This window comes from Geotrypetes seraphini, chromosome 12 (genome assembly GCF_902459505.1).
Source record: "Geotrypetes seraphini chromosome 12, aGeoSer1.1, whole genome shotgun sequence".
In the NCBI taxonomy this organism is placed as follows: Eukaryota; Metazoa; Chordata; class Amphibia; order Gymnophiona; family Dermophiidae; genus Geotrypetes; species Geotrypetes seraphini.
The window spans coordinates 68,144,193-68,167,133 of NC_047095.1; the positions used below are offsets into that span (position 1 = coordinate 68,144,193).

At 46.3% G+C, this 22,941-nt stretch overlaps 1 protein-coding gene across 1 annotated transcript in view; it reads left to right on the top strand.

Moving 5' to 3' along the window:
- The window catches only part of LOC117346336 (phosphatidylinositol 3-kinase regulatory subunit gamma), a 374,335-nt gene that overhangs the window by 148,605 nt on the left and 202,789 nt on the right, over positions 1–22,941 (top strand). Inside the window, exon 5 of the mRNA XM_033915736.1 lies at positions 3,550–3,717. Coding sequence (XP_033771627.1) covers positions 3,550–3,717 — 168 coding nt within the window. The remainder of the gene's footprint in view (positions 1–3,549; positions 3,718–22,941) is intronic.

Genomic DNA, 22,941 nt, shown 5'->3' on the forward strand with positions numbered 1-22,941 from the left:
CTTTGTCGATGACTACTGGAAATTCTTGGACAAAGGAGCTCATTCTCCTTGATCTAAGTGCAGCCTTTGACACCATCGACCACGCAGGAACTTCAGTATTTAACAAGCTATCTAAAGTGGATTTCAGTACTTTGCAGGTGATCTCCTGCTGCCGGGAGACCTCAACTGACGTGCGGGAGATGACCCGCAAAAGTGAGAGTTGGCAGGTTTGCCTGGGCACTCTGGTAACCCAGCCTCGACTGGTGTGAAGTGTTCTGAAGCTGGGAGACAACCCAAAGAAATCACATGCTCCATATCAGGGAGGAAATTAATAAGGAGTTGGGTTGTTTGCAAGTTTACTGTTTTCCAAAAGGTATTGCTTCTTTTACCAGTGAATGCCCACAGTCAGACCCTTGTGCCCCACCTTTCAGCGTACTGTACCCATTTATCTAGACTCACTCTGGATTAACGAAATTTATAGAGACCCCTTCCAGCAAGCCTGGTTGGAGTAAAGTGCGTTCTTCACCAACCTTATTAATTTAGGATCCAATATTTAGCCAGCAGCACTCGGCATTTTGCTGACTCCTGCCGGCAGTACACCTGGAAATTCAGTGTCGGGCCACTGAATTTCCAGGTTTGCAGAGCCGGGTAAGTATATTGCATTTTAGCAAGCTCCCGTACATGCAAAGGAGAAACAGCCATTACCTGCCCATGACAAATGCATTGCAGAGAAATGTATATTGGTACCAGAACTCAATATGTGTCACATTGGGATAAAAACTTGTATTGAAAAATCATGTACTGCTAAGGTTAACTATGCAAATTGTAACCTGGGAACTATATACTGTAATATATATGTTTAACCTATAAGCCATTCTGAGCTCTTTGGGGACAACGGGATTGAAAATGAATGAATTAAATAAATAAATAGCTCCTAATATGTTATCTCATGCTTTGTGGCAATGTCCTCTTAAGACATTCTGGTCTGCCATCCTATATAATAAAAGGTTAGCGGCGTATGCGCTTTTAAAAAAGCGTGATTCCTGCCGCTGTGGTGTGTGATCTGTGGCCGTGTTCCATTTTAGAACCCGGCCAGGGATCACTTTGGCCACTCCCCTCCTCCCGCCCTCACCAACCCAAAGCAAGCTCAACACACCTCCTGCCCTCACCTCACCAACCCGAAGCAAGCTGGAACATACCTCCCGCCCTCGCTCACCGCTGCCGCTGCCGCTGATCCTCTTCGCCGGCTTTGGCGGGCCTCGCGGGCCGCTTTCCGGCCTCAGTGGCACGTTCCCTCTGCCGCACGGGATCGCGTCGGGGGGGAGCGTGCTTCCGGGTTGGGGAGCGGCCTGCGAAGTTCACTGGGGCCGGCCACCACGATCGCGGCCTGCTTTGAAGAGGAGCAGGCCAGAAGATGCCAGGATGGAGGGAGGTTAAGCAGGGGGATTAATTCAGGGGGCCAGAGGGAGAGGGAAAGGGGGCTGCTTTGGGGGAGGAGTGTGCTGAGGGGAGACAGAAGAGGCCATGGAGAGATAGGGAGAGGGAAAGGGGGCTGCTTTGGGGGGGAGGTGTGCTGGGGAAAGACAGTTTTACTCTGGGGGGAAGACAGAAGGGGCCATGGAGAGACAGGGAGAAAGAAAGGGGGCTGCTTTGGGGGAGGAGTGTGCTGGGGGGAGAAAGGGGGAGACAGAATGGACCATGGAGAGATAGGGAGAGGGAAAAGGGGCTGCTTTGGGGGAGGGGTATGCTGGGGGAGACAGAAGGGGCCATGGAGAGATAGGGAGAGGGAAAGGGGGCTGCATTGGGGGGGAGGTGTGCTGGGGACAGACAGTTTTACTCTGGGGGGAAGACAGAAGGGGCCATGGAGAGACAGGGAGAAGGAAAGGGGGCTGCTTTGGGGGAGGGGTGTGCTGGGGGGAGAAAGGGGGAGACAGAAGGGACCATGGAGAGATAGGGAGAGGGAAAGGGGGCTGCTTTGGGTGGGAGGTGTGTTGGGGACAGACAGCTTTGCTCTGGGGGGAAGTCAGAAGGAGCCATGGACAGACAGGGAGAGGGAAAGGGGGATGCTTTGGGGAGAGGGGTGTGCTTAGGGCAAACAGCTTTGCTCTGGGGGGAAGACAGAAGAGGGCCATGGAGAGACAGTTAGGGAGATGGAAAGGGGGCTGCTTTGGGGGGAGGTGTGTGCTGGGGGCAGATAGCTTTGCTCGGGGGGGGGGGGAAGAGACAGAAGGACACAGACAGCGGCCAAGGAGAGAGAGATAAAGAAACACAGACAGACAGATACATCTATTCTAGCACCCATTAATGTAACAGGCTTAAAGACTAGTCCTATTATATTTAGGTTCATTATGGGATAGTCCATTAGTGGAGTCTCCAAGGGGGGTGTTATTTGGTAAAGCTGCTGCTTGTGGGGTATATGGACAAGGTAGATGTATTTTATTTCAAAAGGCATGTATGATTGGTCATAAATGTATTTTGCAATATTGGTTACAGAAAGATCCTCCTAGTTTTTGGCATTGAAGGAACCAACTTCATCGTTTAATTTTATTTGAAGTTAGGGATGTTTGTAAGTTTCCAAGACGTACATGTTTCTTTTTGAAAAATTGGGACCCATATATTCAAAATCTTTCCTCTAGAGCACGAAGTATGATTATTAATATTTTACATTGAAGCTTTGGAAACATTTATAACATTGCAATACCTGGTAATATGTGTCATCTTCCATTCAGGGGGGGGAGAATTGGGGGGTGCAGGGGTAGGATGGAATAGGTCATAGAAAAATGTATATTGAAGGAATGATAGAAATATGTATGTAAATTTCATAATTTGTTATAATTTGATTAATTACTTCAATACAATGGGAAGGGGAAGGGGAGGGGGGAAGGGAGGTGGGGGGAGTAGGGGGGTTGATATAGGTCATATGGAAATATATTTTGGAAGAATGATAGAAATATGTATGAAAATATCATAATTGTGAATCTATTTGAAATGAAAATCTATTTGTATTATATTTATTTATTTCCTTCAATAATATGTTATAAATTAAATAAATAAATAAGTGTAATATTCAGCACTTAAGCAACTATGGATTACTGCATAAAGATAGGACTGACTTTTAGGTGATTTTATTTGTGCAATTAACCTGAATATCAGCATTTAACCAGTCAAATGCTGACTCCATCCCTGAAACGCCCCCAAAATAGCCAGTTTTCAATTTGGTGCTAACTGGTTTAGAACTGCTGAAAATGAGTAGTTAGTCTCGAACAGTCCTTAACTAGCCAGGAGCCATTTCTGGCTGGTCAAAGCACTTTAAATATCGACCCCTTACAGCTTTTTACAGGATCTGTAAGCTTTGGATTACCCTATGGATCCAGAAAAAAAAGAGGACGGATTGAGACATCCGGGTTTTATTTCTACTAGAAGTAAAGCCCGGATGTCTCAATCCGTCCTCTTTTTTTCCTGGATTCATATGGTAACCCTGTGTAAGCTTCCTATCAATCTGCCCGTTTGATAAGGCTCATATGACACCTCTGGGCCCTTGCACTGATCGCTTTTCATTTTACTTCACAGAGATTCAAAGCCTGGAAGAGTGCGGGGAGCAAATTAAAAAGCTGCTACAGCTTCCCCAGATCTGCCGCCAACAATGCCGCCTCCTGCAACAGCTGACTGCACACTTCTGCAGACTGTGTGGGAACAGCAGCAAGAACCTGCTCACCCCCCGGCTGCTGGGGGAGCTCTGTGCTGAAATGCTCTTTGGCTCCAACTCGACCAGGTACGCATGCAAATCTTTGACCTCGTAAGTACAAAAAGCAGAGCTAAAGCAGAAACCAGGAGAAAAACCTCCACACACAAATTGAGAACCAACAAACCACAGTGGAGGTGGAAAACCGTTGGAGTGCGGTGGCTCGACCACACACATGTTTCGGCCTCTACAGCCTGCCTCAGGAGCCTTAGTAAATCAACTTTTACAATTGTTTTTCAATCTCCAGTTTCTTAATCATAGAGAAATTGTGATCGTGATTTACAAAGGCTCCTGAGGCAGACACGTGCGTGTCGAGCCACCGCCCAATTCTGTGATTTGACTAATAAAATTGCACACTGTTTAGGACCTCCACTGTGATTTGTTGGTAAAGCGAGTTAACCAGCATGCCAACTGTTCAGTGTTTATTAAAAGTTTTAATCGCACTGCGATTTGTCAACAGCATGGTGTACAAAATATATAAAAACAAGAAATGTAAAGAATACCATTTAAAATAGGAAAGCAAAGAAAAGACAAAGCAAAAAAAATTAAATCCAAGTAATCTATAAATCTAAAAAACTAAAAGCAAAACAATTTTTGTTTAAATCTTGTTTAAATAGTTGCTAAAAAGAAACAGGATCCCAAGTCCCCAATCCTCTCATACAAATGCTAAACCAAAAAGCTGCGTCTTAACCATTGATCTGAATTTTACATAAGATAGCTCAAAATTAATTATGACTGGGAGGGAATTCCACAGGCGAGGAACGGCTGCAAAAAAGGCAGACTGACTTCTGAGTAAATGCTAGACCAGGGGTGGGCAACTCCGGTCCTCGAGGGCCGGAATCCAGTTGGGTTTTCAGGATTTCCCCAATGATTATGCATGAGATCTATTTGCATGCATTGCTTTCAATGCATATTCATTGGGGAAATCCTGAAAACCCGACTGGATTCTGGCCCTCGAGAATCGGAGTTGCCCACCCCTGTGCTAGACGTACCAAATGAACAACAGGTAAAGTAAGATGGTGAGCAGTCAATGAACATAGACTATGAGAACACTTATGGGGAACTAATAATTTTCCTAAATAGCGCAGAGTCATGTGGAAGTAGGATTACCATATTTGTTTAAGTAAAAAGGATGACATGTGGCCCCACTCTGTTCCACCCCAGCCCGTAGGTGTCACATCATTGCATCACAGGCAGCCCCGAGCTCTGGCAGAGCTGGAGCATTCCAAAACCTGGGCAAACTGCTGGGATTTCAAAATCCGTCCAGACACCCAGTCTTCTAAAAAGAGGACATGTCTGGGTAAATCCAGACATATGGTAACCCTATGTGGAAGGACCTTGGTTCGATCCATACATCTGGTTTTCCACTCCGTAGGTTGGCTGGGACTGGGATATTGCAGCTCCATGGGGCAGGGAGGGGGGGTGAATGTTCATTTCTTAGGAGCAGGAGTTCTCAACCCAGTCCTTCGGATACACTCACAGCCAGTCAGGTTTTCAGGATATCAACAATGAAATATCCTTGAGGTAAGTTTACATGCACTGCCTCCGTTGTATGCAAATCTATCTCATGCACATTCATCGTGCAAATCATGAAAACCAGACTTGTTGGAAGGTCTGCAGACAAGATTGAACTCGTCGAGGTAGAAGTCTTTCGACTGTGGCGGTATAGAAGAATAAAGTTATTATTATTATTACATGCGGAATATAAGCTTTGTATTCGTATTAGACAGAGAAAGCCTGTTTAGAGCACCTGCCACTGCTGGTGACCTCATTCAAGTTAAAGGACCACCTAGGGCAGGGGTAGGCAATTTTGGTCCTCGAGAGCCAGAGCCAGGTCAGGTTTTCAGGATATCCACAATGAATATGTAGGGGATGGATTTTCATCTCAAGGAGGCAGTGCATGCAAATCCATCTCATACATATTCATTGTGGAGATCCTGAAAACCTGACTGGCTGTGAGTGTATCCGAAGGACTGGGTTGAGAACTCACAGCTGGGAGGTGGACTATCTCATAAATGACATAAAGATGCCCAAACCAATCGTCTTCTCTGATCTCTTGTGTTCATAGCACTGAAGTAAGCTCAGAGTACCACGCAAAGATTACCGAAGCTCTCATCACGGTTGGAGGAGTGTCCGAGATGCCGGTGGCCCCAGGTAGGAGATGACAACACATAATGGAATATTGTGCGCAGTTTGAGTATGTGTGTATAGGGTTAATACCGTGCGTTGGAGCGTTTCTAGTTGGAGGAGATCCAGAGTAGAGAATGACACGGGGAAAAAATCTGTCCCTGTCACCGCCCCGTCACCGTCACCGCCATCCCTTTCACCGCCCCGTCACCGCCACTGCCATCCCATTCACCGCCCCGTCACCGTCCCCGCTGCATCCATATAAGCCTTTTTCCTTTCACTCCCTCCTTCCAATTTGAGCCGGGAACACTAGCGATCGCACGGTCCCCGCGGCCACTACCTGCCTGCCCGGTCGATCCTGGTGTTTGGCCGGCTCTCTCCCTTCTCCTCACCTTGGTTTGTGGGTTTTCTTTTTCGGCAACCTGCGCGCTTTCCCAGGGAGCCGCACACGCGCGGCTGCTCAGTGTTCGATCTTCTGCTCTGCTGCAACTTCCTGTTTCCGGTTGCGTCAGAGCAGAAGATCGAGGCTGAGCAGCGGCGGGTGTGCGCGGCTCTCTGGTAGCATGCGGGTCGCCGAGGAGGAGGATCTGCGGACTGGGGTGAGGAGAGGGGAGAGAGCTGGCTGGACACTGGAATCGATTGGGCGGGCGGGTGTGAGCTGCGGGGACCGCGCGATCCTTCATGCCTCACTGCGGGGGACAAGACCATTCACCGCCGCAGCGACTGCTAGTTTTCTTCCCCGTTTTCGGCGGGTGACCCGCGGCTAAAATGCGGTGGCCGCGGGTAAACCGCCACCGTGTCATTCTCTAATCCAGAGCCTAACGTGAACAGCCAAGGATGGTCCTCTAAGGCCACCTGCCCCAGACTTTTCAGTGTAGCTCTTATCACTCTTTGAGAGGCGACTCTTACTGGTTAATGCTGGACATTACATCCTGGAGCATCTGCTTTCTCGGAGTAAACCAGCGCCTCTCACCCTGTGAGTACCCGCTGTCCTCTCTAATTGTGAGTACACTTCTCCCTCCGTATTCGCTATGATAGGGGATTAACAGAACCGCAAATACAGAAAAACTGTGAATAACTTTTTCATATGTTATTTGCTGTTTTCTATTAAAAACCATTGTGAATAGGGTGAAACCGCGAATAACATGGTGGGAGGCCTGGCCTGTTCCTGAAGGAGAGGCAAAACACGGTGAAGAAAGCGCCAGGAATCGGCGATTTTCTCTGTAAACACTTGGAATCGGCGATTTCTCTATGCAAGCTGATGTAATTTAGGGGGAGGAGCCAGCAAGCTAAAACCGCGAATAATTGAAACCTCAAATGCTGAAACCACGACTACAGAGGGAGAAGTGTAATGCTGAACCTTGTCTGTTTGAGACCCCCTTGGCCTGTTTCAACCTCAACAGGCCGATTCAATTCTGGAGCTGACCTGCTAGCAGGCGGCAATCCTCATATTCAGGAAACCCAATTCTAGCCACCACCCTCCAATAGATGTCTAAATCCTTTTCAGAGACTTGAGCTGCCTCTCCCTCCTGCTTCTAGTCCATGCTTCGTGCTTCAAACCAGCCCCGGTAAACTTCTTGGGATGTGTATGAGGAACAGAGTGTGCACAAGCTAACATCTTCTATCTTTAACATTGTACCCCACTAAATATAAAGTAGAGAATGACACGGGGACAAATTTTTCCCTGTCCCTGTAGGAACTCAATTTCCGCATCCCGTCTCTCCTAGTTTTGTCACTGCCCCTGCCCCATTCCTGTAAGTGCTGCCTTAACCGCACAAGCCTTGGACACTTATGATTTGAAAGTGTTTGTGTCTTGTGCGGATGAGGACGGAGCTTAGACATTGGTGGAATGAGGCATTATGACATCACAATCTGAGCTCTAGAATGTTGCTACTTAGGATTTAAAGTGTTTGAGGCTTGTGCGGATGAGGACGGAGCTTAGGCATTGGTGGGATGAGGCATTATGACATCACAATCTGAGCTCTAGAATGTTGTTGCTTATGATTTAAAGTGTTTGAGGCTTGTGCGGATAAGGCGGAGCTTAGGCATTGGTGGAATGAGACATTATGACATCACAATCTGAGCTCTAGAATGTTGTTACTTAGGATTTAAAGTGTTTGAGGCTTGTGCGGATGAGGACGGAGCTTAGGCATTGGTGGAATGAGACATTATGACATTACAATCTGAGCTCTAGAATGTTGTTACTTAGGATTTAAAGTGTTTGAGGCTTGTGCGGATGAGGACGGAGCTTAGGCATTGGTGGAATGAGACATTATGACATTACAATCTGAGCTCTAGAATGTTGTTACTTAGGATTTAAAGTGTTTGAGGCTTGTGCGGATGAGGTTGGAACTTGCAGGCATGGGGCAGGGACGGGAAAAGAACTCGCCGGGATGGGAAAATGAATTCCTGCGGGGATAGGGAAAAATTTGTCCCCTTGTCATTGTCTAGTGTACAGATAATTTAGGTCAGAAGTACATAAAACATGTGAATGAAAGAAATAAGCAGAACTTTGAAAACTGTCTTGTTGGAGGATCGGAGAAATAGTTCTGCTTAGCTGGCCTGCTCTGTTGATAGAAAAGCTTTTAAGAAGCAGGATTGCTCTGGCTTTCACGAGTGTTGATGGTAGCCGTCCAAGAAGGGGAGGGGGGTTTGTATACTGTGGGTGGGTGTTTTTTCTTGCTAGCATGATGTATATTTCATATGCTGTTGGCATTATTGAATACATTATTTTCTTTGTGCTTCATCGGTTGATCAGGTTCTATCCATCAGGCAAATCACAAAAATTGAAAAAGCTGGTGGGTCTGGCAGGCAGTTTGGAAGAAGGGATATTTATAATCTAATCCACAATTTATTAATTGCACTATACCAAAAAGGTTCAAGGCGATTTACATTCAAAGAGGCCGTAAAATGTAGAGGAAAATACAAAAGCAATCAACAGCATGAATATTACAAGCAGGGCCGGATTTAGATGAAAAGAGGCCCTAGGCTATTCCACTTATGAGGCCCTTTCACCTCCCATTTTTAAGTTTGTAAATTACATGAGAGATAATAAAATACATCATTACTGTGATATATATCAATATGTTAAATGAAACATGTTGTTATTGGTACTAACCTTTATAAAAAATGTGACACGGATAATAAATTTTAAAAAGTCGAGAACACTTATTTGGACATTTATTCTCAGCACCATATATAGTACTTGTAACAATAACTAATCAAACATAACACACAACATTGCCCCTTCCTATGTCCATAGTGCCCCCAGTGCGTCCTTCCTCACCTCACCCCCCCTCCGATGCCCGCCTGCCTCCCATCCCCCTTCCATTGAACACCCCCCCATGCCATCCTGCCTGCCTGCCTTCCATTAAACCCCCCCACCCCCCTCCGATGCCAGTCTGGGCCGCCCTGTCCTGACAGATCCACGTTTTGCCTCTCTCCCTGCGGGGCTGGGCTTTGCCCAGCTGTTTCCGGACTGACGTCTTTCCCTCCCCAATCCTCCTCCAGGGCGAGAAAAAGAAAGGGAGAAGCCGAGTCGGTGCCCCGTTGCGGCCGGAGCCGGTTCCGATCCCAAAGCATAGAATTTCTCCTTATTTTCGGTTCAGTGTTTTAGTGTTCACTGTTTTTAGAATAGTGTAATTTTAATTTTGCTAACAATTTGAATGTAGGCCCCTCTTGATCTTGAGGCCCTAGGCTGAAGCCTAGTTAGCCTATAGGAAATTCCGGCCCTGATTACAAGTCATATAAGAAAGTTTTCAAGTTTACATGAAACCTTAAGTAATTGATATCTGTCCGAATGTCAACAGGTAGATTATTCCAAATTGTAATGGCATCAGCAGAAACCAAAGAGTTGACCTGTTGTTTATACCGTACTTTTCTAATCTGGTGAGAGAATAACGCAAATGAAAAAAAAAGCAAAATGAGATGATCTGAAGAGTCCGTCTGTAATATACAATCAACGACGCAAGCTGATTCCAACTTAATTCACCTCTCAACTGATAACCACGGCCCACTCGCCCATTTAGCACACGCTACATATTGGCATGCGCTCAACACTAACGCGTCCATAGAATAGATTGGGCGCGTTAGCGTTTAACGCACGCTAAATCGGCTAGCACGCCTTAGTAAAAGAGAGGGGGGAAGTTTCTTCTACGCTAAAGCAACACTTTCACGGCTTTTTAGACCAAAAATGAATCTAACCGCAGTATTCTGGAGCAGCAGCAATTTTTGGATCAGTTTTGATGTTAAGTTCAAATAGAAAGAATTACAGTAATCAAGTTGAGGCAACACCAACATCCGAACCGACTGTGCAAAATGATGCTCCAAAAAGCACAACTTCACTCGCCGTAAGTTTCCTCATAATATATAAAATCTTCCTCCATAAATTAGACATTTGATCTTCAAATGTAAGAGAAGAGTCTAAAAGGACACCCAGAACTTTAGATGTTTTATCTACTTGCAGGGTAGTTCCTGATCTAAGATAATAATACCCTTAGTGCACATGCGCACTTCAATTTTTGTGAATCTGTGTTTCCGTCGCTCTGTGGTCGGCAGAGAAATGTTGCAGAGTGTGGCACGTGCGCACATTGGGAGCCGACATTGGGGAGAGAAGGAGGCGGCGGCGACCGAGCTACGGAGCTAGGGGAGGGAAGGCCACAACTACTGCCACTCCGTGGTTGCACAGCCTTCTCCTCTGCCTCTACTCTCCCCTCTGGGTGAATTTCTGGGTCGAGGATGAGGATTTGTTGGAGGCTGGTGGCGCTGCCGCAGAGGGGGTGGGATGGGCTGGGGGGGCGGTCAAAGGAAGGGGAGCGGGGCACAGGCAGGGAACGGGAGAAAGGGAAGGAAAGAGACAGACAAGGCAATGGCCAAGGAGAGAGATAGACAGAAAGACACACAGACAGCAGCCAACGAGAGAGAAAGAGACAGAAAAACAGACAGACACACAGTGGCCAATGAGAAAGAGACAGAAAGACACACCTAAAGCAGCCAAGGAGAGAGACAGACAGACAGTGACCAAGGAGAGAGAGAAAGAGAGACAGAAAGACAGGCAGATAGAAGCCAAGAAGCGAGAGAGAAAGAGACAGAAAGACAGATACACACAGAGAGTGACAGAGGGAAACACACAGAAAGACAGCGGCCAAGGAGAGAGGGAGAAACAGAAAGACAGGCAGACAGCGGCCAAGGAGAGAGAGAGAGAGACAGAAAGACACAACAGACAGTGGTCAAGGAGAGACACAGAAAGAAAGAAAGAAAGAAAGACAGACAGACAGTGGCCAAAGAGAGAGAGAGACAGAAAGAAAGACACCGGCCAATGAGAGAGAGAGAGACAAAGAAAGACAGACAGACACATCTATTTTAGCACCTGCTAATGTAACGGGCTTAAAGACTAGTTGTAGATTAAGAAATGAATGAACAGAAGATCGTGAATTATGAAACCAAAGAACCTTCGTCTTACTTGCATTCAGTTTCAGCTTATTAGTAGAAGTCCAATCTCCAGTTCTATTCATGCAATCAGTGATCTTAGCTGAAATGTCCTCCTTGTTTGAACTTAATGGAATTAATTTTTAAAAAAATATCATCAGCATAGGATAACATACAAATCTAATCTAATCTAATTTCCATCTTATAGACCGGATCATTCCAGCAAGGACTCGAGCCAGTTAACAAAGATTTAAAAGAATATAATAGAAAACAATAATGAAGGTAATAGAAAAATTTTCAATAAATTAGATCAGTCCTCAGTTAAGAATTTCTGAAAGAGAGAAGTTTTCAGATTTTTCCTAACTTAGGCTGACAAATGTACTTTTTGCAGAGAACTTATAAAGCTATTAAAAAGCAAAGGAGAAATAGAAGAGCCCTGAGGCACTCCACAGAAAGAAGCCCAGCCCGTAGAAAAGGGTCCATCCTTCAGCATGCTATAATTTCTGTTTATTAACTCCCTCTTCTACGAAACCGCGCTGCTCCCGATGCTCATTGAGTTCCTATGAGCGTTGGAAGCCTCACGAGCTGTTCAGCGCGGCTCCCCGCACTAGAAACTGCTAGCGCGGTGTCATAGAAGAGGGAGTAAGAGGTGGTATGGTATGGAATATACGGACATCTAGGGTAAGCAGAGAGGATTGTTACATGGAAGGATGTGGAATGACACAGATCATCTGGGGTTTCTGAAATTGAAAATCCACCAGGAGTGAAAAGCAACTATGGGTCCAAATTATGCAACGAAATCGACAGCCATTACACCCCTTCTATAGCACATTGGTGATAGGGGAAAGGACTTCAGAGACCTCTTTTTAAACTACTGCCCCACACAGTGGGACATCAAGTAGTTGGTTAAATCTCTATCATGAGTCCAAAAACTCCTAGAAACAAAATAGTTTAGAGTTTTTTTTGTTTAAATTTTTTAAATTATTTTGAGCATGCCAGATGAACGATTTAAATTTGTATAAGTGTTTTCAAGTTTGTAGAGATCTGGAATGAACTTCCCGACTCCATTAGGCTTTTAGGCCAACTGCAATTATTTTGTAAATTCCTGAAAACTTTGTTGCTCTCGCAATTTTTAAATGGTTTAGCTACAGCCTCAACAAAATGATGATATTTTTCTTATGTACTTTAGTTTTTAATTAGTTCTTCCTTCTCCTATGTTTTCTGCTATGTACTCTAGTCTTAATTATAAGTGAACCAAGTTGAGCTCCACTGGGAAATGACCCGGTATATAAACCAAAGATTAGATTAGATTAGATTAGATTAAACAAAAAAACTTTAAACTATTTTGAGTTTCTAGGAGTTTTTGGACTCATGATAGAGATTTGACCGACTACTTGATTTCCCACTGAGGTCTCTGAAGTCCTTTCTCCTATCACCAATGTGCTATATCGAAGGGGTGTAATTGTTATAGATTTAGGCCTCCTTGAACTAAACCGCGCTAGTGTTTTATAGCGCAGGGAGCCACACTGAATGCCTTGCGCTGCTCCCGACACTCGTAGAGTGTGCGTCGGGAGCAGCGCGCAGCATTCAGCGTGGCTTCCAGCTCTATAAATTGCTAGCACAATTTAGTAAAAGGGGGGAGGGGAGCCCTTAGTTTATGACATTAACCCAGAAATGAAACTGTAGAGGTCTGCACGGGGATCGCGGGAATCCTGCGGGTCACGCAGGAGTCATAGAAACATAGAAATAGACGGCAGATAAGGGCCCACGGCCCATCTAGTCTGCCCACCTTAATGTCCCTCCCCTACCTTTGCCTGTGAATAGATCCCATGTGCCGATCCCATTTGGTCTTAAAATCAGGCACGCTGCTGGCCTCAATCACCTGTAGTGGAAGACTATTCCAGCGATCAACCACTCTTTCAGTGAAAAAGAATTTCCTGGTGTCACCTCGTAGTTTCCCGCCCCTGATTTTCAACGGATGCCCTCTTGTTGTCGTGGGACCCTTGAAAAAGAAGATATCTTCCTCCGCCTCGATGCGGCCCGTAAGATACTTGAACGTCTCGATCATGTCCCCCCCTCTCTCTGCGCTCCTCGAGCGAGTATAGCTGCAATTTGTCAAGCCGTTTATCGTATGGTAGATCCTTGAGTCCCGAGACCATCCGGGTGGCCATTCTTTGCACCGACTCCAGTCTCAGCACATCCTTGTGATAATGCGGCCTCCAGAATTGCACACAGTACTCCAGGTGGGGCCTCACCATGGATCTATACAATGGCATAATGACTTCCGCCTTACGACTGACGAAACCCCTTCGTATGCAGCCCATGATTTGTCTTGCCTTGGACGAAGCCTGCTCCACTTGATTGGCAGACTTCATGTCCTCACTGACGATTACCCCCAAGTCTCGTTCTGCTACCGTTTTTGCTAGGATCTCGCCATTAAGGGTATAAGACTTGCATGGATTCTGGCTGCCCAGGTGCATAACTTTGCATTTTTTGGCATTGAAGTTGAGTTGCCATGTCCTAGACCATCGCTCCAGTAGGAGTAGGTCGTGCATCATGTTGTCGGGCACTGAATCTTCGTCTGTTGTGCATTTGCCCACTACATTACTCAGTTTGACGTCATCGGCGAATAATGTTATTTTACCTCGAAGCCCTTCTGCCAAGTCTCTTATAAAGATGTTGAATAGGATTGGGCCCAAGACTGAGCCCTGTGGTACTCCACTAATCACCTCCGTCATTTCGGAGGGGGTGCCGTTCACCACCACCCTTTGGAGCCTACCTCCAAGCCAGCTCCCAACCCATTTCGTCAATGTGTTACCTAATCCTATAGAACTCATCTTGCTCAGTAACCTGCGGTGTGGTACGCTATCAAATGCTTTGCTAAAGTCCAGGTACACGATGTCCAGGGACTCCCCAATATCCAGCTTCCCCGTTACCCAGTCAAAGAAGCTGATCAGGTTGGATTGGCAGGATCTCCCCTTAGTAAATCCATGTTGTCGGGGATCCCGTAGATTCTCCTCATCCAGGATCTTATCTAATTGGTGTTTGATTAGAGTTTCCATTAGTTTGCTCACTATCGATGTTAGACTCACTGGTCTGTAGTTTGCTGTCTCCATCTTTGAGCCTTTCTTGTGGAGTGGAATGACGTTAGCCGTCCTCCAGTCCATCGGGACGCTACCTGTACTAAGGGAGAGGTTGAAGAGCGCGGACAGTGGCTCCGCCAAGACATCACTCAGCTCCCTAAGCACCCTGGGGTGCAGGTTGTCCGGCCCCATTGCTTTGTTAACCTTGAGCTTTGACAGCTCACCGTAGACACTGCTGGGCGTAAACTCAAAGTTACTAAACGGGTCAACTGAGCCAACCCTTGTCTGTAGCTGAGGGCCGAGCCCTGGCGCTTCTCGGGTGAAGACTGAGCAGAAGTATTCATTTAATAGTTGGGCTTTTTCCGAATCCTTTTCCACATAGTCTCCGTCTGGTTTCCTAAGACGTACAATCCCGCCTGAGTTTTTTCTTCTATCACTGATATACCTGAAGAAGGATTTATCTCCCTTCTGGTTGTTCTTTGCTAGAGACTCCTCCATGAGGAATTTAGCCTCCCTGACTGCTGTTTTGACGGCTTTTGATTTGGCCAGGTAGTCTGCTCTAGAGTCCTGCTTCCCTGATTGTTTGTAAGAGATGAATGCTTTTTTCTTCTCCTTGATCAGGTCTGAGATCTCCGCAGTAAACCATTGTGGCTTATTATTCCTTCGCCGTTTACTTACTGATTTTACATAGCGGATTGTTGCTTCTTGTATGGTTGCTTTCAAAGTTGACCACATGTCTTCCACGTTATCGGTTTCTTCTTGGCTTTGTAGCGCCTGGTGAACGAAGTCTCCCATTTCTTTGAAATTTGTGTCCTTGAATTTGAGGACTTTGGTTAGTGTAGTAGATTTAGTGAAACCTTTCCTGATATTGAACCATACCATGTTGTGGTCACTGGAGGCCAATGTGTCGCCCACCAAGACCTCTGTGACACTTTCTCCATTGGTAAGTATCAGGTCCAGTATTGCCTGATCCCTTGTCGGTTCCAACACCAGTTGCCTGAGGCTTGCTCCTTTCATAGAGTTTAATAGCCTCCTGCTGCTGCCGGAAGCAGAGGTAAGTGTAACCCAATCCACATCAGGCATGTTGAAGTCACCTAGCAATACTGTGTCCCCACGCAATGTGATATTTTCTATATCTTCGATTATTTCCATATCCAGGTCATCCTGTTGTCTTGGGGGTCTGTAAATTACGCCAAGATACAAGCATTTGTCCTTCCCTCTGGCCAAATTAACCCAAAGGGATTCCCCAGTATACTGGACATCTGAGATTCTCGTGACCTTAATGTCATCTTTAGTATATAATGCTACACCCCCTCCCTTCCTACCCTCTCTGTCCCGGCGAAGCAAGTTGTAACCCGGTATGACCATGTCCCACCCGTGGGAGTCTGTGAGCCAGGTTTCGGATATCGCCACCACATCCAGGTCGGCATTCCTTATTTCTGTTTCCAATTCCAGGATCTTGTTTCCTAAACTGTGTGCGTTGACGTACATAGCCCTCCATGTTATATTTTTGTTATGTCTCAGTGGGGATATTCCAGTTTGAGCTATTTGAACACCTTTAGCATTGTTTGTGTTATTTGTGCTTTCCTGAGGCTCAGAACCACAATGTGTACTCCCCATATACCCAGAACTACAGTGTGTACTCCCCCTAGACCCGGAATTACAATGTGACCCATAAATATGATGTGACCCTATTCCCGACTCAAAAGTGTGTGCATTCACCCCTGACCCAGAATTTCGGTGTCTACTTTCCTCAGCCTCATAAATGTATTGGCATTTTAGTTCGCCTGGTATGTTGTTTGTGCCTGTACCCTCCCCCGACTTACCTAGTTTAAAGCCCTGTGGAGTAGGCGGGCTAGGCGGTGTCCAAGGACATTTTTCCCTCTTCTGGTTAGGTGTAGCCCGTCGTGTCCCTGTAGTCCTTGCAATGCTTCTCCATGGTGCAGAAACCCGAAGTTCATCTCCTTGCACCATCCTCGCAGCCAGTCGTTCGCCCTTTGTATTCGATCCTCTCTGGCTCTGCCCTTGCCCCTCACTGGGAGAATCGAGGAGAAGACTACCTGCGCATCCATCCTCCTCAGCTTCTCCCCCAGGGCCCTGAAGTCTTCAGGTATGCTGTCCGGGCTGCTCCTTGCGGTGTCGTTGGTTCCGACGTGGATTAGAATCATGGGGAAGTGGTCTCGGGGCTTGATGAGTCTGTCAATGCAAGCAGTGACATCCCGGATCCTGGCCCCTGGCAAACAGCAGACCTCTCTTGATTGTAGGTCTGGTCTGCAGATTGGTCCCTCGGTGCCCCTCAGCAGCGAATCTCCGATGACCACCACTCTGCGCTTCTTAGGGGTGGGCTGTACTGTTGATTCTGGAGTTGGAACCGTCTGCTGAACAACTACTTGTAGCTCTTTCTCCGGACCTTCCTGTAGCAGCTGATATCTGTTCCTCAGGGCGATATGAGGTGTCGATGTTGAGCTGTCCTGTATGGGGGAAAAAGAGACAGAGTTAGGTCCTCTGCATTTTCTTGTGGAGGAAGTCACCAACTGCCAGGAGTCAGCGTCTCCAACCACTTCCTGCATTCCTGTAGATTGTCTCAAGGTGGCCGTTTTGGATGCTATGGGTGTTCCCAGGGTGGTCTTGTCAGGTTCCTGTTCAGCGATCTGAGACAGCTCCTGGATGACTCCATCGATGAAGGTCTCGTCGTCTCGGATGCTCCTTAAGCGCTGAACCTCCTCTCTCAGGCTCTTTAGCTCCATCAAAAGGCTTTCGTCCGGTTGAACCATTACTTCTGTCTGCGTTGAGACTGTAGACATCTTTGAGGGGATGGCCTCGGTCTGTACAGAGACCTCTGCCCTCCGTCCTGGTTCTCCTTCCATCTGTACTCGGACCATAGCCATCCCCTGGGTGCTCTCGGTGACTGAACTGCCTGTATTGATTGAAGTCTTGCTGCTTCTAGTCCTACCTGCCATTACAAAGGTTTATTGTTATTATTTCTTAATTTAAATTTTTTTTTTTTTTTTTTTTTTTTAGGATGTTTGTTAGGGTGGGGGCTGTTAGGTGTTGGTCAGTAAGTGTTGAGGGAGGGATAGAGGTAGTTAGTTAGTTCTTGGTCTGAGGGATGGAGTAGTTAGTTAGTTAGTTAGTAGTAGTAGTTAGTTAGTTAGTTAACAGTTAGTTAATTGTCAGTTAAGAACGTTTGTTTGTTAGTGTTCCTGTTTAGTGAGTAAGATTTAGTAGCTTGTTGGTGAGATAGAAAGTTGTAAGATTGAGAGTTAAAGACTTGGTAGAAAGTTGTAGATTGATAGTTAAAGACTTGGTAGAACGCTAAAGAAAGACTGAAGACAATTGATTAGTTAGGTAGTCTTATAAGTTGGGAGTCCGGCTATAGTTGATAGCCCTTTCTTGATGCCCTTCTTGAGGCCCTTCGCAAAGGCGCTCTCGCTAAGGCGAGCGCCTTTGCCGCTCGCCTTCGCCGCGCGCCAAACGGCTGCGCGCCGTTGGCTCGTCCCCTTTTATGGGGGGAGTTTGGCTGGTGATGTCAGGGGTGGGCGGAGTTAGCTCTCACCTCTTCCCCTGCTAGCACCGCCTTCTCTGCTTCTCTCTCTGCTTCTTCCTGCTAGCACACTCTCCGCTCACTGTTCTGCCATGTGCTCAGAACTCTGCTACCATGTGCTCAGGACTAGGCACAGCTCCTACAGTCTCCCTTCTACCCTAACCCATGGGACTCCCACGGGGACCTCCCTCTAGCCAACAGGACTCCAACGGGGATGGAAGGCTTTGGAAGCAGGGTTCATCCATATAATATAATGGACACGTCAGCCTTAGTAAAAGAGGGGGTTTATAAGTTAAGTACCTGAACAGAAAACAAAAAAAGGGTTCCACAAGGAAAACAGCAGTGCAAACACAAAAGCAACCGTGGAATTGATGATCCTGTCAGAAGTAATTGCTGCTTTTTATGGGGACGGGCGGGGATGGAGGTAATTCCTTGCGGGGACTGGTGGGGATGCAGAGGATCCTGGCGGGGACGGGTGGGGATGGAGAGGATCCTGGCGGGGACGGGCGGGGATGGGTGGGATTTCTGTCCCCGCGCAACTCTCTACTTCTCTGCTTCAGGTAGTCTGGGCTTGGTTTGCTTGCAGTCGAAGGACTGTTTTTCAGATCCTGGGCTTCTGGCGATTGTGAAGTCAATGCTTTCCCTCCCATTCAGAATTATAGTCTTACCCTGTCATGCATGCTCAGACGGTCTAATGATTGCATTTTCTGCACTGACTGCAATTGTACGTGCTATTTCATCCAAGGAGTTCCTTCCCCACATATATACACACGATCTTTGCCAGTTTCACATGTAGTAATAATCTTCCAAAAAACCATAAACTCTGACCAGCCCCAGGAACAGGAAAGTGCTCCAAAGATTCCAGTGAAGAAAAGGAAGTGACAAGCCTTTGGGAAATGTGAAGCGTGTGATTATGGGCTTGGTTGTTACTGAGTGGTACTTTTCCATCTCTTTCCTAAGCGCTACCTCCCGCCCCCTCCCCCCCTCCCCCCTTCCCCTCTCTCTCACCTTCTTTCTCTGAAAATTTTTGGCTGTAGCAGCAAGATGGATTTTTGAAAAACAGCTCTGGGATGATGGCTCAGAGGAATGGAGTAATGACGTTGGCATCTTTCTTTTGTATAATTACACTTCCCCCTCCCCATTCGCGGTTTTGGCAATTGCGATTTCACATATTCGCGATTTTTGGGGGAGGGGAAAAAAAGAAAAAAAAACACCGTTAAGTCTTCTCCCCGGCATCTCGGCCTTACCTGGTGGTCTAGCGGGCTTTCAGGGCAGGAGCGATCTTCCTACACTCCTGCCCCGTGCAGATCGCCATTAGGAAATAGCTGTAGGGAGTTCCCGTCGTAGTCTCGAGAGACTACGGGAACTCACAGCAGCCATTTCCTAATGGCGATCTGCACGGGACAGGAGCGTAGGAAGATCGCTCCTGTCCCGAAAGCCCGCTAGACCACCAGGGAAGACCGGGAAGACGGGAGGGAGGCGGGGGTGGGTCAGAGCCGGATATTCGCGGTTTTTCGCCATTTGCAGTTCGGCTCTGCTCCTATCCCCCGTGAATCCGGAGGGAGAAGTATAATCTGTTTTTATTAGGGGAAGGGGATGGGGTTTGATGTATTGCCTTTCTGTGTTACAATCAAAGCAGTTTACAAATTATATACAGGTACAATTTGGACCTGGAGCAATAGAAGATTAAGTGACAAACCCAGTTCAATAATAAACACAGGAGTCTAGGAGAAAAAAAAATATCTACTTTTGTCAATACCTCCCTAGAATATTTTTTCAATATTTATATTCCTGAAAAGTAGAGAATCTACTTTATTGTGACCTGCTTGGAATTTTACTGTTAAGGAGGGAAAGAGCCACAGAACCCCATATATTTCAGACGTTAAGCATCTTTATTTCTGCATACAATGTGCTTTGTGGTTTTTAAAATTTTATTGTTGGTAGATCATTTTGACTTGGCCACGAAGGTAACGGGGAGGGAGGGGAGCTGCTGAAAGACATCTAGTAATCCTTGCAGGCTTGACTGCAGGGAATTATTTTTGTAAAATCATGTTTTGTTATGTGACTGGCATTATTTAGACTTTAAGTTCTATGAATGAATAGAATGCAAATGATATAAAATTACTTGCTTGTTTTTATGTGCGTGCGCTGAAGGAAAGTGGAGAGAGAGTGGGCTGAGGACGCTGAAGGGAAATGGGGAAGAGAGAGTGGGGAGAAGACGCTGATTTATAAATTGACAATTGTACAGAATATTGTTTCTTTTTATACTTTAATATAATAAGTTCAATATAAAACAATTCAAGGCTTGTGTGGATGGAATCAGGTGGTTTGTGAGGATGAGGACCAAGTTTACGGGGATTAGTCCAATAAAATGGTATTTTCATATTTCTCATTATTTGTTCATTTGTAAAGTGGTGATTGTTATGTATCAGTTTTTCAAATTTACATCTATTGTCTTTATATTTTGCACAGTATTAAAGGACATGTATTACTGTTTTTGTGGTGTTGTGGTGTTGCATTGTATGCAGAGTCTGGTTTCTTGACAGTTCAGTTTAACTTTTGTCTACATATTTCTATTTTTAGTTTGTAATTATTCCATATTGGGCAAAGGTGTATCTGTCTGTGTGTATGAAAGGGACATGGATTTCTGATAGCATCGACTGTACTGGATCAATTGACTATGCAGGATCTGGCTTGTTTAGTTTTACAATGTATGTGTTGGTGTTCTAGTGCTCACTGCAGTGTTTAAGATGCTGCCTTTTCCTAGGTACACTCTTGTTGTGCGATATGTGGATTGTTACTAAAAATCATATTTTTCATATAGATGAGGGAGGGGGGTGTCATAAAATGATGGGCCCCGGTTGTCACATATGCTAGGTACGCCACTGCTCTGGGCAGCTCTTCCTCTTCCCTGTGCTGTTTGGTAGCTTTTAGGGACCCCCTTGGTGATACCTGTAGTCTTCAGAGGTTCTGGATTGCTTCTTGATCTCTGCTGCTCAGATTCTCCCTCAGGCAGGGCAGCCACTCACTTTTCTCCTCTTGTTTTAAATATCCCATTCCTGTTCTCTGCTCCTTCCTTCTGTCCTCTGGATGAGAGGCAGATAACGTGAACCCCCCTGTTCATTAATTCTTACTCTGCACTTGAGAGGTCTCTTCAGTTAACCACTTGCAACTGACGCAAAAGAGCAATCTAATGTTTCCACAATTCTTACGTTTGCTTTATTTATTCCATTTTCTATAGCATTCTCTGAGCTCAGAACCATTGAAATGCATTTATTCAGGTACTCAAGTATTTTTCCCTGTCTGTCCTGGTAGGTTCTCAATCTGTCTAATGTACCTGTGGCAAGGGGGGGGGGGATTAAATGACTTACCCAGGGTCACAAGGAGCAGCGTGGGTTTGAATCCACTGTTGAGGCTGTCGCTTTAACCACTGTGCCCCATTCAGCTCCTGGCCTCTAATTTCCTACCTGAATTGAAGATCCCCCGGGGCTACTTGTCCGTCTGCACACGATCTTCGTTTTCAGTGGGCTCATTTGTGTATCATTCCATTCCCTATGGTTCATTTTGAAGTTTGAGGTCGCTTTGCCTCCACTTGCCCTCACTTCCACTGTATCTTAGAACTAAATGGCATTTTAGGTTTTCCAGCCTTGGAGTTGGCTTCTAGAGGTTTCCTACATATTTCTTGCTGTATTATATCTATTTTGCTGACACTTCCTTCTATTTTTCTCTGCATGTACTGTGTGAGGTTTGTTTTTTGTGTGGCTTTGTGCCATTTACTGTAAACCACTCTAATGTAGAATTATCGAAAGGCAATATAGCAAGACACTAAATAAACTAAACATTGGACCAGATGTACAGCTCCTTCCTACTGACCCTACACTTCTCATGGAACCACTGACCAATCCGTTGGATTGATCCACTGTGGTCACTCCTCGGAAGGAGTGCCAGAAATCGTGGTCAGTATAATTATACCTCCTCTCATTCTCATCGCTCCCAGTGCCCTCAAAAGGAAGAGGGAACTTCTTGGTCAAGGGGAGGGGGGCAGAGAAGCGGTAGAATATAAGACATCAGATTTTCCAGCCCACAAGGTTTAAAAATGTTCATGGGGCTGGCATGGAATGGCTGGCTTGCTGCCAAAGGGAGGACGAAAACCCGAAGGCTGCTGGCAAAGCCCATCCTGCTGGCATCCAAACAAGGGAGGTGACCCAGCACTGCCACTGGGAGGGGAGAAAGAGGGAGGGAAATGAACCTGTGAAGAAGGGAGGGGGGATTCATCTGCCACTTGGATGGGAAAGCATGGAGGCAGACCCACCAGCCAGAATTGGGAGGAGGGAGGAACTCGCTCACTGTAACAGAAATAAAAATTAAAAGATTAAAAATAAGCTTATTTTCCTTGCACACCTCTAGTAGGAGGGAAGAGTTGAGGCAGCCCAGATTAAAATGGTGGACTCCTTCCCCTTCCACTTCGTCTACCGGAAGGGGAAGGAGGAAGAAGTCCACCATTTTGTTCTCCTTCACCCACCGGATCGATTACACCGCCGGCTGGATGCCCCGACCACTCACCGACTCGGCACGTTTTCAGCCCTCGTAAAAGGGCCAACAGGCGGGCCTCTTCTTCTGATGGGCCTTGACGAAGGGCCATTTGTGTGGTCCGAAAAGGATCAAGCATGCCACTCTGCCCAAACTCACCCATAGGAACCCTCAAAGCCAGACCAATAACACCAAAATCCCATCGGAATTGTGGAGAGAAAAGCTGCAGTTGTAACAGGGGTAAGACTCCAGACATCCAGCTAGACTGTACCCGCAACACACCCTCTTCACTTCACCCCTTCTCACCTCACCAACTCCCCCCCCCCCCCCCCCGCGAAGCTGCCCACACCGAGGACTTCAGACTTAGACCACACCCCACTCATTCTCTTCATTATGGATAAGACAATAGCAAGCTGTACTACCTAAACACTTACCACCCCAAATATCCTTCTCTTTAACTTAGTCAGCTAAACTAAAAAAAAAGTGAGAATGGATTGGCAGACCTTAGT